The sequence below is a fragment of the Trichosurus vulpecula genome, chromosome 2, assembly GCF_011100635.1.
Source record: "Trichosurus vulpecula isolate mTriVul1 chromosome 2, mTriVul1.pri, whole genome shotgun sequence".
In the NCBI taxonomy this organism is placed as follows: domain Eukaryota; kingdom Metazoa; phylum Chordata; class Mammalia; order Diprotodontia; family Phalangeridae; genus Trichosurus; species Trichosurus vulpecula.
In genome coordinates this window covers 5,549,505-5,566,278 of record NC_050574.1, presented here as the reverse complement: position 1 = coordinate 5,566,278, position 16,774 = coordinate 5,549,505, and the positions used below count along the sequence as shown (strand labels likewise).

General features: G+C 37.8%; 1 protein-coding gene across 1 annotated transcript; it reads left to right on the top strand.

Moving 5' to 3' along the window:
• Window positions 1–838: 838 nt before the first annotated feature.
• On the top strand, window positions 839–1,765 carry LOC118835717 (vomeronasal type-1 receptor 1-like). Its single transcript, XM_036742962.1, has one exon. It carries the CDS (start codon window positions 839–841, stop codon window positions 1,763–1,765), a length of 927 nt encoding a protein of 308 aa, XP_036598857.1.
• Window positions 1,766–16,774: the final 15,009 nt, after the last annotated feature.

Here is a 16,774-nt window from a genome sequence, read left to right as displayed (position 1 = left end):
CTCTAGTGGAGACTCATGAGCCACGATTTTGTGTGGATACAGACACCTACCCCAACCCCACCCCTCCATCCCAGGTGCCTTGGATCTTGGATACCTTTTGGTGGAGAAGGCTTTTGTAAGACATAATTCCCCAGAGGTTACACATTTTTCCTATTAAATTTCACTTTATCTGATTCATCCCAGTGCTCTAAGCTGTCGTCTCTTTTTAAATCCACTGGGTTGAATCTAATAAGATGAAATTAAATACAAAATCTTATACCTGGGAAGCAAAACTGTATTTCATAAATACAGAAGGGAGGCATGAATCAAGTGTGTGTAGAAATAAAGGAGTGTGTCTGGAAAACATCTGTGGGGATACACTCTAAGTTCAGAATGAATTGGTAGGGGAATAGGTCAGCCAAAACCAGCTCTGAAAAAAGTGTCAGGTCAGGAGTTTGACTAAACCAGAACAGCTACCAGGCCATAAGGCAAGTTTCCTTGAGTGAGCTCAGGGAGAGCAGAAAGCTAATCCTGGAACAAAAGAACCACTTCCTCTTGATTTTTAGTATAAATACATAGCAGGAAATGTGAGCCTACTAACCTGAGCTAAAATATAAATAATACACTAATCATATAATGTGTATATGACAGGAGGAGTCATTAAATAACACAAGCAGACAGAGTCACTGTATAGAAATAGCTGAATTTAGTGTGTCTGTGGTGTGGAAGGAGCCATCTCTTGACTTCCTTTCAGGTGGGAATGAGTGGGCAATATGTATGGAAGGCATAAAGCCCTTGTGTTTCTCTACAGGGTCCTTCAGGATCAGGTTGAAATTCTTCTGCTCAGGACACCAAGAACATGATTTCTGTGGACATGCTCCTGGGTATTGCCTTCTTCTTCCAGACAGGAATTGGGGTCCAGGGAAACTTCTTCATAATTTATCTCTTCAGCTTCCTTTTCTTCACTGGCCAGAGGCTGAGGCCCATAGATCTGATTCTCACTCAGCTGGCTGTGGCCAACTCCTTGGTGCTTCTCTCCAGAGGCTTCTTTCAGGGCTTGGCAACTTTGGGTATGAAGAATGTTCTGGATGACATTGGCTGTAAAATTGTCTTCTACCTTCACAGAGTAGCCCGTGGGCTTTCCCTCAGCATAACCTGCCTCCTGAGTGGTTTTCAGGCCATCATCATCAGTCCCCACAACCCCAGGTGGATAAAGCTTAAAGCCAGAGTCCCAAGATACATTATGTCCTCTATTCTCCTCTCCTGGATTTTCCACATATTGCAAAATATTCCTATTCTTAAGAATCTTATAGGACCAAGGGGCACTGGAAATACCTCGGAAACAAAAGAGTATGTATACTGCTCTGTTAATGTCACTGGTGATATTAGTGCCTCAGTCCATGTACTTGTGTTCTCACTCCCTGATGCTGTGTGTATGACCTTCATTAGCTTTACCACTGGCTACAAGGTTTATCTACTGTACAAGCACCACAAGAGAGTTCAGCAGTTTCACACTGACAGCTTTTCCCATAGAGCCTTCCCTGAGACCAGAGCCACCAAAATGATCCTACTGATGGTGAGCACCTTTGTCACTTTTTATTTACTCAATTGCATATTGACAGGAATTATGCATTCAATGACACTTAAACCCTGGCTGGTGCATAGCTCTGCCTTCTTGGCTGCCTGTTTTCCAATGCTTAGCCCCTTTGTGCTGACCAGCAGTGACCCACAAATCCTGAGGTACAGCAGTGCTGTCCATGGTAGGAAAGGTCCATGTAATGAATGACTCTAGTAATACTTAGAATAACACAGAATGACTCCAGTAACACTCAGTCCCTAACATCTTCCCAGGCTCTTGTCAAAGAGTAAAGGCACCGGAAGGTCTTCAGCCAGAAGTGTCAAAATAGATCCAGAATCCTCATGTGGCTATTTGGACTAGCTCCAATTTTACAGCAAAGAGACAGCTGGGGATCCATTAAAGGCACTGGTAATGGAGTCAGGGCTGAATTCAAGTAGAAGGCACTTGTCACTACTCTCCCAAGAACCCCAGATCATTAGGTTGGTAAAGGCATAAGACCCTATCTATTCTGATGCATACCAAACAGGAATACCATTTGCAACACTCATAACCAGTGGTCTTCCCTCTTTGAGCACCTTCATTTAAGGATCTTCCTCTCTCTCAGTAGGCATTCATTTTTAAGTTTCTCCTTGCCAGAGGTGGAGCCAAGATGGCTGAGTGAAAACAGGGACTTCCTTGAGCTCTCCCTCAAATCCCTCCAAATAGCTGTTAAAAATGACTCTAAAGAAATTCTAGAGCTACAGAATCCATGAAATGACAGAATGAAACAAGTCTCCAGCCCAAGACAGCCTGGATGGTCACTGGGAAAGGTCTATTGCACTGTGCAGGGGTGAAGTGCAGCCCAATGTGGGCCCTGCCATGCCATACCAGGTTGGAGCAGACCAAGTGGAGTAGGCCTCAGGGCCCTCAGTCACTGAGCTGTGGTGGTTTCCAGACTTCTCAACCCACAAATGCCAAAGGCAACTTAAGAGGTCAGTGGGAAAACTCTGTTGGACCTGGGTGACAGAAGAACAGGGTCTGGCCCAAGTCCCAGGGCAGCAAAGGTGGGTGCAGCAGGGGCTGTGGCAGCAGCAGCAGCAGCAATAATGGCTGCTTCCAGAGCTCCAGGCCCTCAGACAGTGGAGGGAATCAAGCAGCTGATCAGAGTGGGAGTGCAGGGATCTCTTTGCTGGCACTTAGCAGGATGCTCTTGCTTTTTCTTGTTTGGATCTGGGTCAAAGTCCTGGTTGATGGTCCTGGGGTGACAAGGAGCACTGCTGTGGCAGAGCTTGTGGTGGATGTGGAGAGGGAGTCCTCCTGGTAGTTACATAGCAGAAAAGAGTGTTTGAGATCACTCACAGACCAGAGCACAGGCCAGGAGAGAAGTAAACACCTCTCATTGGATCATACCACCTCAGAGGAACTGACAATTTACAGGTGCCTAGAAGCAGCTCTGGAAACAGCAGCACAAAACCCCCAAGGCTTTGGACAGAGTACTCTCCACTTCTGGAAGCAGAGTTCTACCTTAGCAATGAGCTAAAAAGTCTCCCCTCCCCAAGACAGCAAGCAATCTGATATGTTATACATGTGCAATCATGTTAAACATATTTTCACATTAGTCATGTTGTGAGAGAAGAAACAGAAAGAGAAAAACCAAGAAAAAAAGTAAAAATGATATGCTTCAACTTGCTTTCAGAATCCATAGTTCTTGATCTATATGGGGACACCATTTTCCATCATGCGTCTTTTGGAATTGTCTTACATCATTGTATTGCCGCAAAGAGCTAAGCATATCAAAGTTGGTGATCACACAGTGTTGTTTCTGTGCACAATGTTCTCCTGGTTCTGTTCCCTTCATTCAGCATCAGCTCCTGTAAGTTTCCAGGTTTTTCTGAAAACTGCCTGCTCATCATTTCTTGTAGAACAATAGAATTCCATTACATTCATATAACACAATTTCTTCAGCCATTCCTCAATTGATGGGCATTCCTTCAATTTCCAGTTCTTTTACACCACAAAAAGAGCTGCTATAAATATTTTTGTCCATGTAGGTCCTTTTCCCATTTTTATTATCTCTTTGGAATACAAGCCCAGTTGTGGTATTGCTGGATCAAAGGGTACGTACAGTTTTATAGCCCTTTGGGCGTAGTTCCAAATTGCTTTCGAGAATGGTTGGATCAGTTCAGAGCTCCACCAAGAATGCATTAATGTTCCAGGTTTCCCACATCTTCTCCAATATTATCATTTTCCTTTTCTGCTGTATTAGCCAAGCTGACTGGTGTGAGGTGGTACCTCAGAGTTGTTTTAATTTGCATTTGTCTAATCAATAGTGATGTAGACCATTTTTTCAAGACTATAGCTTTAAATTCTTCATCTGATAATGCCTGTTCATATCTTTTGACAATTTATCAACTGAGGAATAACTCCTTTGTTATACATTTGATTCTGTTCTCTATTTATTTGAGAAATGAGGCCTTTATCAGAAACATTTGCTATAAAAATTGCTTACTAGCTTTCTACTTTCCTTTTAATCCTGGTTACATGGGTATTTTTGTGCAGAACCTTTGTAATTTAATGTAATCAAAATTAAAGCAGAGCAAAAGCAGTTTGGATGCTTTGGATGTTATTGGAGTTCAGATAATCTGAAAGGATTGCCATTTCCTCCTTTTGGTCAAAGGGGAGTGAAAGTGACACCTGTAGACCAAGAAATGTATGACTCTTCTTCAGGGAATGGGAAAGGAAGTTCTAAAAAGATTCTCCCTTTGCTGACCAGGGAGAGGAGCTACTCTCTGTGTCTGGAGGGGCCCCTCAGACTGAGGGAAAACAACCATGGACAGCATTATTTTGTTCACTAAGGCAATGGAACATTTGTGGGTTAAAGTCAGCCCTAGTTGGGACCCTTAGTAAGAGAAGAGCAAGTAAGCACCCCGGCAGCAGAAAGTAGGAGGGATCTGAACAAACTGTCTACCCTCCTTCCCCCTGGGAGAGGCATCAAGTGGAGAGGAAGCTTTGCTTCACTCAGGCCTGGTCTGGACTCTTGGGAAAGCTGTCTACATCTGATGTTGCCTTTTTCAGGTCCCTTGGAAACCAGAGGGCAAGTTCTCCTATGGGCAAAGATGTCCACTAGGTAGCAAGGGCAATCTTTAGATGTGACAGACCTAACAGGGTCTCCCATAAGACATAGGATTTGATAATTGAGAGGAAACTGCACAACATGGTTAAGTTCAGTTTCCCAGACATGCAGGGCTAGGTTCAAACAATATAATAAAGTTTTTCTTACAATTCACAAAATTGCATAATAACATTAAGTCAGATACAGATTAAACTACTTAGAAGATTTATATGTCACATGTTTACATTTACACATTAGATAACCAAGAAAACTTAAACATGAATCGTACAAAGCAATGCAATCATTATTAACAATGTTAACTAACATTAAATTTCTTGTATCCCAGTTACTTATTCCCAATGTCCATTTAAGCAGCACTTTTTTTGATCCCAGATACCTGATGTAGTTATCTGGTCCCCAGATAGCCTTTCTTTGACAATACATTTTATTCTTAGGACAGTTCAAAAAGGCAGTTCTGCTTCTCTGGTTCAGGTCTAGAAGTTTCCAGATAATTCTGACAATATAGGTTAGTACAATTTTACATTTTTTGAACATCAGAAAGTTTCAGTTTATATCTCATCTGCTATTTCTATCCTTACCTAAACCTTGTACCTGGTATAAGAATCTTAAAATGTGAAGGTCCAACCATAAATGAGCTCATCTAGATGCCTTTTAAAATTATCAGACAGATACCTTAATAAGGGGGAAATAATTTTACTTTTACCACTATTTATACAATTTTTGTTCAAAACTCCAAATTTGAGATGTATTTACCAAAACACAATGAATTTTGGAAGCCAATCATATACATCTGTGTATAATTTTTAGAGGAATCAATGTGATCCTATTGCTTTTCTCAAAATTTGCTGTCCTATTGAATTAGACATCTATCATATTACGTCTTTGTCTTATTACTATGTCTAATCATTTCTTCCTTTTGGGGGTTGTTATCTCTATATTATATTTATTTGGGGAATAAAGGTCAAAATTGTAAACTATCCATTCTTGCATTCCATTATAGAAACACAGAGATGTTCCAATATCCATCTGTCACCTAATAGATTTAGCATTATGCTTACAGAACTTCTTGATATATAAAATTTCTATAAAAGAAAAAGGACAATATCATATTTCTTAACAGAAGGAAAGAACTTCCTTAGGTCTGCTTTATTCCAGGCATGAGGCATAACTGACAGCCAATCATATAGTCACTAGATGCTGAAAGCAGGGCTTAGGAATAATCACATGGGGAATTTTCCTTTTTCAGAAAGGAAATAGCAAAATTGGGAAATAGAGTCAGGAAGATCCTACCTATGCTGTATCAAAGGCTGTCTTCAAAACTTTTCCCAGGCACAGACATCCACCTTTGGAAGTTCTCAACTTGTAGTGCATACTGTTCTACTATTGGCTTTATGACACCTATCCCTGTAATCAGAGCTTAAAATGATAGTAAATTACAGTCCCATAAAGTCTTAAATAGCAAATAAATATGGGCTGTTATCCTTCAGGTGGGACTGTCCCAAATTTGATTGAGCAGTAATTCGAATCAAATTATATAACTTTTCTCTCTTCTAAAATACTTCCTCACACTCTCTCAACATAACAACTCTGTAGGGACAGAAAAGGCTTTGATAACCCCCATTCATCCCCAAACCTCCTTATCTGCCTTAAACGAAAGAGGTTCTTGACTTTGATCTCACTACTTGTTTCAACAATCCGGGTAGCAGCTTCTGTGGGGGTATAAGATTCACCCACAGCCAGCACCCAGAAAGCTGCCAACAGCACAGGTTCTTTCGATCTGCTTAATTAAGGAAAGTAAGGTGAAGGGGTTGACAGGCTTACTTTTAATTCAAATATCATTCAGTTAGTTCAGGGGAAAAAAATCAGCACCCTGAACTTCAAAACAAAATGCAAACAAATTACAGACATCAACAGACTTTGTCTGATTCAAGTCCCAACAGATAGTTACCAGAGTTCAACAAAGTTTCAACATCCGGGTTTACAAGCTGGAGGGCTCCTTAACTACAGCTGCCCGGAGTCTCCTCATCAACACCATCTCCAGAGCCCCACAGCAATGGCTCTCTCCTCCCTTCTTATAGGGCTTCAGACATCATCAAACATCATCTGAATCACCAGAGCTCAGGCTCTGGTGATTGGTTCTTGAGTTGGCCCCTCCCCTTAGGACCCTGGGAAGTTCACATCCACATGGATTATGTTAACACCTAATGGAGTTTGGGCCTGGGGCTTAGCACCTAGTAAAGCTCACTGAGATAAATTGAGTCACTCAAAGAAAACAAAGGCCATTCTGGTTACACTACTGAATAGATATACATCTTTGTTTCTCAAGTTTGTTTACCCTTTTCTAGTTATACTCGGGCTGGAAGAAAGAGATACTTCAGCAATCAAATCTTTTAGATATGGTAAGTTCAAACACTAGTTTTAACCCTTGCTTAGGCCATGGAATAGCTGCAAATTTAGATCAAGACAGGAAGGTCTCTTGTGCTTTACAAATCATTACATTAATTTAGTAATAAATTATCTTGAAAGTTGCTGACACAGAAAGGGGCATTTTTAGAGTAGTGCAAAAGCAGTTTAGTTGCTTTGGATATTATTGGGGTTCAAATAATCTGAAAGGATTGTCAGTAGGAAAGCAAAAAAGATGGAGGAGTGGGAGATAGCAGTACAGGTCAGCTCTCCCCATAACTATTTCAACAAATTTCTAAAACATCCAGACAGACTAGAGAAGGGCAAAGCATAGTGGATAATTTTTCTATTCCAAGGTCATGAATTCTGTCCTCTGGCAAGTGACTCTGGCAGGGACTGTGGAAGAGGGGTGGGCCAACAGTTCTGTCACTCTTGCTCTTGGGTAAAAGCAGAGATTCATCACCCAGGTAGAGAAGATGGCACCTCTTTCACTCTAGCTCTAGCATAGGGTCTTAAATTCAATTATCAGGTGCCTGATAATTGGCATGTCTGTCATCATAACCCTGGAATCATATCTAGGACTCTACTTAGAGGTAACTCACCTGGATGGATACTATGGAACCAGAGGTCCACCTACAGCTCTGTCATTCTCAATCTAGAAAGCCTTCCAGTTAGCTGACAGTGGGAGAGGCCAGCAACTGCCTCCTGGAACTCCCCTACCCCCCCAGGGGTAAATCTATAATTATTTGATTGGACCTAAACCAGAATATAAAGCCTTGAAATCTCAGTCCAAGAGGGCAGTGACCAGACCATAACCAAGATCGGACTGTTCAAGCCCACTGAAACTTTTCAGTTCCTGAGTCTGAGACTTCCCAGTCATTGCCACTTTCAATACCTAGCAAAAAAGGGCAGAACACCAGAAAATAGACTATGGCAATATAAGTCCTTAGCATTCTCTCCAGAAATGCATAGATCTTAGCTCTCACACAAAGTTGCATTTCAGGAATTAAGATTTATGGAATCAGTAAACAAACAAACAGAAACATTCCAATGATGAAGAGCTTTTATGGTGTTAATAATGCCCATGGCAGCCACCCAAAAGAGACGGATGACTCCAAAATATCTGCAAGTGAGGCCTAAAGGAAAAACACAGTATAACCACAAAGTCAACTTGAATTCCTAATAGAAATGAAAAAAGAGCTTTTGAAAAATGAGTTGAAAATTATATTTAAATGAAATAGTTTAGGGGAAAGAATTAGAAAATAAATGAGAACTTTGGAAGAAAGTCTTCAAAGAAGAATTAATAGCTTAGTACGAGAAGTACAAAAACTTACCCGAGTGATACACAACTTATTAATAATTATAATTGATATATAAAAGTGAATTTTAGGGACAACAAAAATATTTTAAAAAAGCCAAATGAGTGACAAAATAGAAAAACATTAAGGAACTTCATTTCAAAAAATACTTAACCTAGGAAACAAAGCAAGGAGAGACCATTTAAAAATCACTGGACTACCTGAAAGTCACAAACAAACTAAAAACTCCACTATTATGTTTCAATAAATGTTGAAAAAAAACTTACTGACATTAGAATCAGATGGCACAGTAAAATAAAAGGAATAGACAGGTCCTGAAAAAATACTCCAAATGGAAAATTTCCACTATCCTTGAAGCCAAAATGGAACTCCATGGGAAAAGGAAAAAATCTAAAAGGATCCTGAAAAAAAAACAGTTAAAGTCTGAAGAACAGAGTGAGGATCACACAAAGTTTAGCAACTACCACCATAAGAAGTAGAGAGCTTGTAACACAATATTGCAAGGGGAAATATGTAGGCTCACAGCCAACGTGAACTCACCCAGAAAAACTGAGTACAACCACAAAAGGGAAAGAGTGTATTTCTAATGAGAAAATCCAAGCATCCCTGATTTTAGAAAACTGGAAGTGAGTAGAAACTTTCAAATACAAACACAAGAGTGAAAAGCAATAATATAAGGAAAATTGTAGAGATGAATCATGAGGATTATATAGGAAAAAGTTTTTATACTTTAATGGAAAGGAAGATGTGACTACCTTCCTCAAAATTTAAATGCCATCAAAGATGATAGAGGTATTATATTAGAGGACCTAGGAGTGATTTTGTTATGTTAAATGATCTGAAAAGAAGAAAGGACCAGGAGAGAAGGAATAAAACAGGGAAGAAAGTGGGAGGAATGGTGAGGTAACTTTTTTCACATAATTGGGGGTGCAAGGAGAAACATGTTATATAAAATTTATTAATCTACAAATATGGAGAGGAGACTAGGCATGTATTGAAACTCATTTTCATTTCAATTAGGTAAAGATGGGTAGAAAACACAAACAAACAAAAAGATTGGTGTTTAAAACACATTCAACTCAACAAAAATCAAGAGGAAACTGAGACAGGTGATGGGGAAAATAAAGAGAGAGTAGATTCAGAGAAGAATTAGTCATAAACAAAACAAACTAAGCTCAGAGGACAGATTGTGAGGAAGAGTTTTAAAGCGGGGAAAGAAAGCATAGGAATCTGTGACTGGGTTCCTAGGAGAGTGGGAATGTAAAGAGAGAAATTGGGTCAAGTAAAGGGCATTAGTGGTAAGCATACTCCTATTTCACCATTCACTTAATTGTAGAGGGGAAAAATGCATTACATAATAGGTTGATGACATCACCATGAAAGTGAATGGAACAAGTTCACACATAAAATCTGAAGAGGAGGGTAAAATGGGTTAGAAAGCAGAGGGTCAACAATATGTTGTTACAAGAAGCATATCTGAAACTTTAAAAAATAGGCATAGTTGTAATAATTGAATGGAACAAAAATTATTATGCTGTATCTGTACTAAAATAATAGCAACAGCTAGAATTGGCCTTGAATAAAACAGAAAAATAAGGGTATTATATTATGCTGAAAAGTTCTATAGACAATGAATTGTTGTTTAACACATATGAGCCAAAATGCAGAGCAGCTAAATACTTGAAAGAAATGCTAATGGATTTATAGGGAGAAATAAATGAAAAAATACAATATTGCAGTTCTCAATGTATCCTCTTCAAAACTAGACAAATTCTCTAAAAACAAAAAAAAAAACATAAAAACTACATTAAAAGGCCTGAGTGGGGTTTCAAAAGTCAGACATTACTCATCTCTCAGGATTCCTGAATGGAAATAGAAAATTAGTATCTACATTTATGATGTGAACAGAAAATGAATATCACATTTCTAAGCTTTACCTGACACTTTTTTTAGAAAATTGGCCATGTATTAGAACTTTAAATAGTCATAAAAATGCAAAAGAGCAGAAATATTAAGGCTATCCCTAGCTGATGACAATTTTATAAAACTCATTCAATATAAAACCATTAAATAAAGGTTTAAAAATTATTAGTGTATAAATAATTTAATCTTAAAGAATTTATATGTCAAACACAAAATTATAGAAATGTTAGGCAATTTCATAAATGATATTGAAGCAATGAGACAACATACTGAAACTTTGGGGAGGAGGCCAATGAAGTTCTTACGCAAAAATTCACATCTGGAAACACTTTCCTCACTATTGTGAGGAGAGGAAGGTTCCCACATGGGCAAGGTAAAAAGGTTGATAAAGGTAGAATCAGAGCTGGGAAAGGAATGAAGAATGACTGATGAAATGACTGGGCATTTGCTCAAAATGGAGGCTCTGAGAGGAATTCACCAATCAGAGAAGGAATCTTCAGGGGCAGAGTGAACTGCCAGAGTGAGGAGGAAAAAGGAGGTAAGGGAACTTCCAAGATGAGATGGCAGTTTAGGAAGGATGGTGAAGTCTAGAGATTGAGACTCAAAACCAGGAAAATAATGCAGGGTAACAAGCCTGGGACTGACAATGGCGTTTTCCAGAATAACTGGCCAATAGGAGAAAGCTGCACATGGGTAGGAAACAGCAAAGATATAAAAGAAAAGCTATCTGAAAAGGATACTTTTAATATGTCTGCTTTTCAGATTTAAACTATAAAATGTTTACATACTAATATGTGGTCAGTCTTTGTAAAATACAATGAACCACAAAGAAAAAGATGTATTCCTTTAAAAAATAAATCGTGTATTAGTACATAAAAATTTTATACTTAAAAGCAGAAATATTTTCACATTACATGTAAATTACATTTACATTACAAGTATCCTTTTCAGATCACAATGCAATAAAAATTATATTTAATAAGGAACCATGGAAACATAGATTAAAAAGTTATTGGAGATTAAACAACCTAACCTTAAAGAATGAGTGGGTTAAAGAGAAAATCATAGGAACAATCAGTTATTTCATTAAAGAGAATTATGAGTGAGAATATATCAAAACCTATGGGATAGAGCAAAAGGAGTGATCAGAGGAAAAATTATATCTCTAAATAATTAATTCAATAAAATAGAAAAAGAACAGATGAATGAATTGGGTATGCAGTTTAAAAAAGTATGGAAAGAACACACTAAAAATCTCCAATTAAATATTAAATTGGATTAATAAAATTGAATATAAAAAACTATTGAATTAATAAATAAAACTGAGTTGATTTTATGAAAAAACAATAAAATTGCTAAACCATTGGTTAATTTGATTTAAAAAGCAAGAGAAGAAAACCAAACCACTAGTATCAATAATGAAAAGGGTGAACATGCCACTAATAGAGATGAAATTAAAGCAATGATAACGAGTTATTTTCCCCAATTACATGCCAATACATTTAAAAATTTAAGTGAACTGGAAGAATATTTATAAAAATGTAAACTGCCTAGATTAGCAGAAGAGGAAAATAGAATATCCAAATAGGCCTATTTTAGAAAAACAAATTGAACAGGCCATCAATGAGTTTCCTGAGAAAAAAGCACCAAGGTCAGATGGATTTACAAGTGAATTCTATCAAATATTAAGGAGCAATTAATACTAACATCAAAGAATTTATCTGAAATAATAGGTAAAGAAGGGATCCTAGCAAATTCCTTTTATAAAACAAATATGATGCTGATACCCAAACCAGGAAGAGTAAAAACAGAGAAAGAAAATTATAGACCAATTTCATGAATATGGATTCAAAAATCCTAAATAAAATACTAGCAAGAAGATTATAGCAGTATATTACAAAGGTTATACTTTATAATCAGGTGGGATTTATGCCAGGAATGTAGAGATGTTTTAAAACTATTAACATAATTGATTATATCAAGAATAAAAGTTTTAAACATCATGTGATTATACCAATAGATGCAGAAAAGGCTTTTGATAAAGTACAACATTCATTTTGGTATAAATGCATTTATCCTTAAGTTGATAAGAAGTAATTACATATAGCCATCAGTGATAATGACTTGTAAAGGGAATAAGTTAGAAGCATTGCAATAAGATCAGGTGTGAAACAAGGATGCTCACTGTCACCAATATTATTCATTATTATATTGGGAATCCCAGCAATAGCAGTAAGAGAAGAAAAAGAAATAGAAGGTGAAAGAATAGGAAGTGACATATTAATACTATCTCTTTTGTAGACTTTATGGCAATATACATGGAAAATCCCAAACAAACAAAAACATTCCAGTGATGAATAGCTTTTATGGTGCTAATAATGCCCATGGCAGCCACCCAAAAGAGATGAATAACTCCAAAATATCTGCAAGTGAGGCCTAAAGGAAAAACACAGTATAACCACAAAGTCAACTTGAATTCTTAATAGAAATGGAAAAAGAGCTTTTGAAAAATGAGTTGAAAATTATATTTAAATAAAGTAGTTTAGAGGAAAGAATTAGCAGGTTAGTGGGAAAACTTCTGGATCTTGGTGAAAGAAGTGAGTGGCCTGTCCCCAGCCCCAGGGCAACAGAGGTGGTGTGGTGGCAGCAGCAGGAAGCTTCTGCAGCTGCTTCCAGGCCTCCAGCATCAGCTGCTTCCAGGCCCAGGCCCAGGCCCACCTGGTAGGAAGAATCAAGCAGCAGATTAGAGTGGGAGTGCAGGGAATGCTTCGCTGGTGCAGAGGCAGGGTTGTCTTGCTTTACCCTTAGTGGATCTCGGTTGTGGTCCAGGTTGGTGGTTCTTGGGGGAGGAGGAGCACTGGTGTGGCAGAACTGGCTGTACAGAAATAGTTCTGAAAACAGCAGTGCAAGACCCCTGAAGCTTGGGACAAAGCACTCACCACTCTGAAGGCAGTCATACCCTGACAAAAAGCTGGAGGGTCAAGTAGTTGGCTGGGAACATGAATGAGCAGCGTAAAAGGACTCAGACTATAGAATCTTTTTTAGTGACAAAGAAGCTCAAAACATACAGCCAGAAGAAGTCAATAAAGTCAGAGCCCACATTAAAAGCCTCCAAAAACATTTGAATTGGTCTCAGGCCATGGAAGAACTCAAAAAGCATTTGGAAAACCAAGTAAGAAAAGTAGAGGAAAAATTGGGAAGAGAAATGAGAGTGATGCAAGAAAATCATGAAAAACAAGTCAAAGACTTGCTAAAGGAGACTCCAAAAAATACTGAAGAAAGTAACACCTTAAAAATAGGCTAACCAAAATGGCAAAAGAGCTCCAAAAGGCCAATGAGGAGAAGAATGTCTTAGAAGGCAGAAACAGCCAAGCAGAAAAGGGGATCCAAAGGACCACTGAAGAAAATACTACTTTAAAAATTAGAATGGAATAAGTGAAAGCTAGTGACTTTATGATAAATCAAGATATTATAAAACAGAACAAAAAGAATGAGAAAATAGATGGCATTGTGAAACATCTCATTGGAAAACCCACTGACCTAGAGAATACATCCAGGAGAGATAATTTAAAAATTATTGGACTACCTGAAAGCTATGATCCAAAAAAGAGCCTAGTCATCATCTTTCAAGAAACTATCAAGTAAAACTGCCCTGATATTCTAGAACCAGAGGGTAAAATAGAAATTGAAAGAATCCATTGATCACCTCTTGAAAAAGATCCCCAAAAGAAAACTCCTAGGAATATTGTAGGCAAATTCCAGTGTTCCCAGGTCAAGGAGAAAATATTGCAGGCAGCCAGAATGAAACAATTTTAGTATTGTGGAAACATGATCAGAATAACACAAGATCTAGCAGCTTCTATATTAAGAGATTGAAGGGCTCGGAATACGATATTCTGGAGGTCAATGGAGCTAGGATTAAAACCAAGAATCACCTACCCAGCAAAACTGAGTATCATGCTCCAAGGCAAAATATGGATTTTCAATAAAATAGAGGACTTTCAAGCTTTGTCAATAAAAAGACCAGAGCTGTATAGGAAATTTGACTTTCAAATACAAGAATCAAGAGAAGCATGAGAAGGTAGACAGGAAAGAGAAATCATAAGGGACTAACTAAAGTTGAACCGTTTTATTTATATTCCTACGTGGAAAGATGATGTTTGTAACTCCTGAAACCTTTCTCAGTGTTAGGGTAGTTGAAGGGAATGTACATATATATAGAAAAAGGGCACACGGTGACTTGAATATGAAGGGATGATATCTAAAAATAAATAAATAAACAAATAAATAAATACAATTAAGAGGTGAGAGAGGAATATATTGGTAGAAGGAGAAAGGGAGAGATGGAATGGGGTAAATTATCTCGCATAAAAGTGGCAAGAAAAAGCAGTTCTATTGGAAGGGAAGAGGGGGTAGGTGAAAGGGAGTGACTGAATCTTGCTCTCGTTGGATTTGACTTAAGAAGTGAATAACATACACACTCAATTGGGTATCTTACCCTACAGGAAAGTAGGGGGGAAGCGGTTAAGAGAGGGAGATGAAAGAAGGGAAGGAAGATCAGGGGAGGGGGTAATCAAAAGCAAACACTTTTGAAAAGTGACAGGGTCAAGGGATAAAGTTGAATAAGGAGGGACAGTATAGGTTGGAGGGAAATGTAGTTAGTCTTTTGTAACATGACTGTGTTTTGCAGAGTTATACATGCGTGGCCTATGTTGAATTGCTTGCCTTATCAAGGAGGGTAGTTGGGGAGAGAAGAAGGGAGAGAATTTGGAACTCAAACCTCTAAAAACAAATGCTCAAAAAAAGTTGCTTTTACATGCAACTGGGAAGTAATATATACAAGCAATGGGTTATAGAAATCTAACTTGCCCTACAAGAAAGTGAGGGGAAAGTGGATTGGGGAGGGGGAGTGGGGTGACAAAAGGGAGAGCAGACTGGGGACAGGGGCAATCAGACTATATGCCATCTTGTGGTGGTGGAGAGTGTGGAAATGGGGAAAAAATTGTAACTCAAAATCTTGTGGAAATCCATGTTGAAAACTAAAAAATATTACATGATAAAACAATTAAGACTGAAGGTGCTAAAAAAAAAAGAAAAAAAGCTTTTGACAAAATACAACATCCACTCCTATTAAAAACACTAGAAATCATAGGAATAAACCAGATTCTTCCTTAAAATCATGAGTAGCATCTACCTAAAACCATCAGCAAGCATTATATGTAATGGGGATAAGCTAGATGCATTTCGAATAAGATCAAGGGTGAAACAAGGATGTCCATTATCACCCCTATTATTAATTTTGTGCTAGAAATGTTAGCTTTAGTAATAAGGGAAGAAAAAGAAATTGAAGGAATTATAGTAGGCAAAGAAGAAACGAAGGTATCATTCTTTGCAGATGATATGATGATTTGCTTAGAGAATCTTAGAGATTCAAGTAAAAAAACTACTTTAAATAAACAACTTTAGGAAACTTGCAGGATATAAAATAAACCCACATAAATGATCTGCATTTCTATATATTGTTAATAAAGCCAAAAAGCAAGAGAAAGAAAGAGAAATTCCATTTAAAGTTACTCTAGATACTATAAAATATTTAAGAGGCTACCTGCCAAGAAAAACCCAAGACCTTTATGAACACAATTACCAAAGTCTTTTCACACAAATGAAGTCAGATTTAAATAAATGGGAAAACATCAGTTGCTCATGGTTAGGCTGAGCTAATATAACAAAAATCACAATTTTACCTAAATTAATTTACTTATTTAGTGCCATACCAACAAAACTACCAAAAATTGTTTTTTTTTATTTTCTTATTTTTTTAAATTTCATTTATTTAATATATTTAGTTTTCAGCATTGATTTTCACAAGACTTTGAATTACAAATTTTCTCCCCATTTCTACCCTCCTTCCCACTCCAAGATGGTGTATATTCTGGTTGCCCTGTTCCCCAGTCAGCCCTCCCTTCTGTCACCCCACTCCCCTCCCATCCCATTTTCCCTTTCTTTCTTGTAGGGCAAGATAGATTTCTATGCCCCTTGCCTGTGTATCTTATTTTCTAGTTGCATGCAAAAGCTTTTTTTTTTTGAACATCTGTTTTTAAAACTTTGAGTTCCAAATTCTCTCCCCTCTTCCCTTCCTACCCACCCTCCCTAAGAAGTCAAGCAATTCAACATAGGCCACATGTGTATCATTATGTATAATCCTTCCACAATACTCATGTTGTGAAAGATTAACTATGTTTTGCTCCTTCCTAACCTATCTCCCTTTATCCAATTTTCTCCCTTGACCCTGTCCCTTTTCTAAAGTGTTTGTTTTTGATTACCTCCTCCCCCATCTGCCCTCCCTTCTGTCATCCTCCCTTTTTTATTTTCTTCCTTCTTCTTTCCTGTGGGGTAAGATACCCAATTGAGTGTGTATGGTATTCCCTCCTCAGGTCAAATCTGATGAGAGCAAGATTC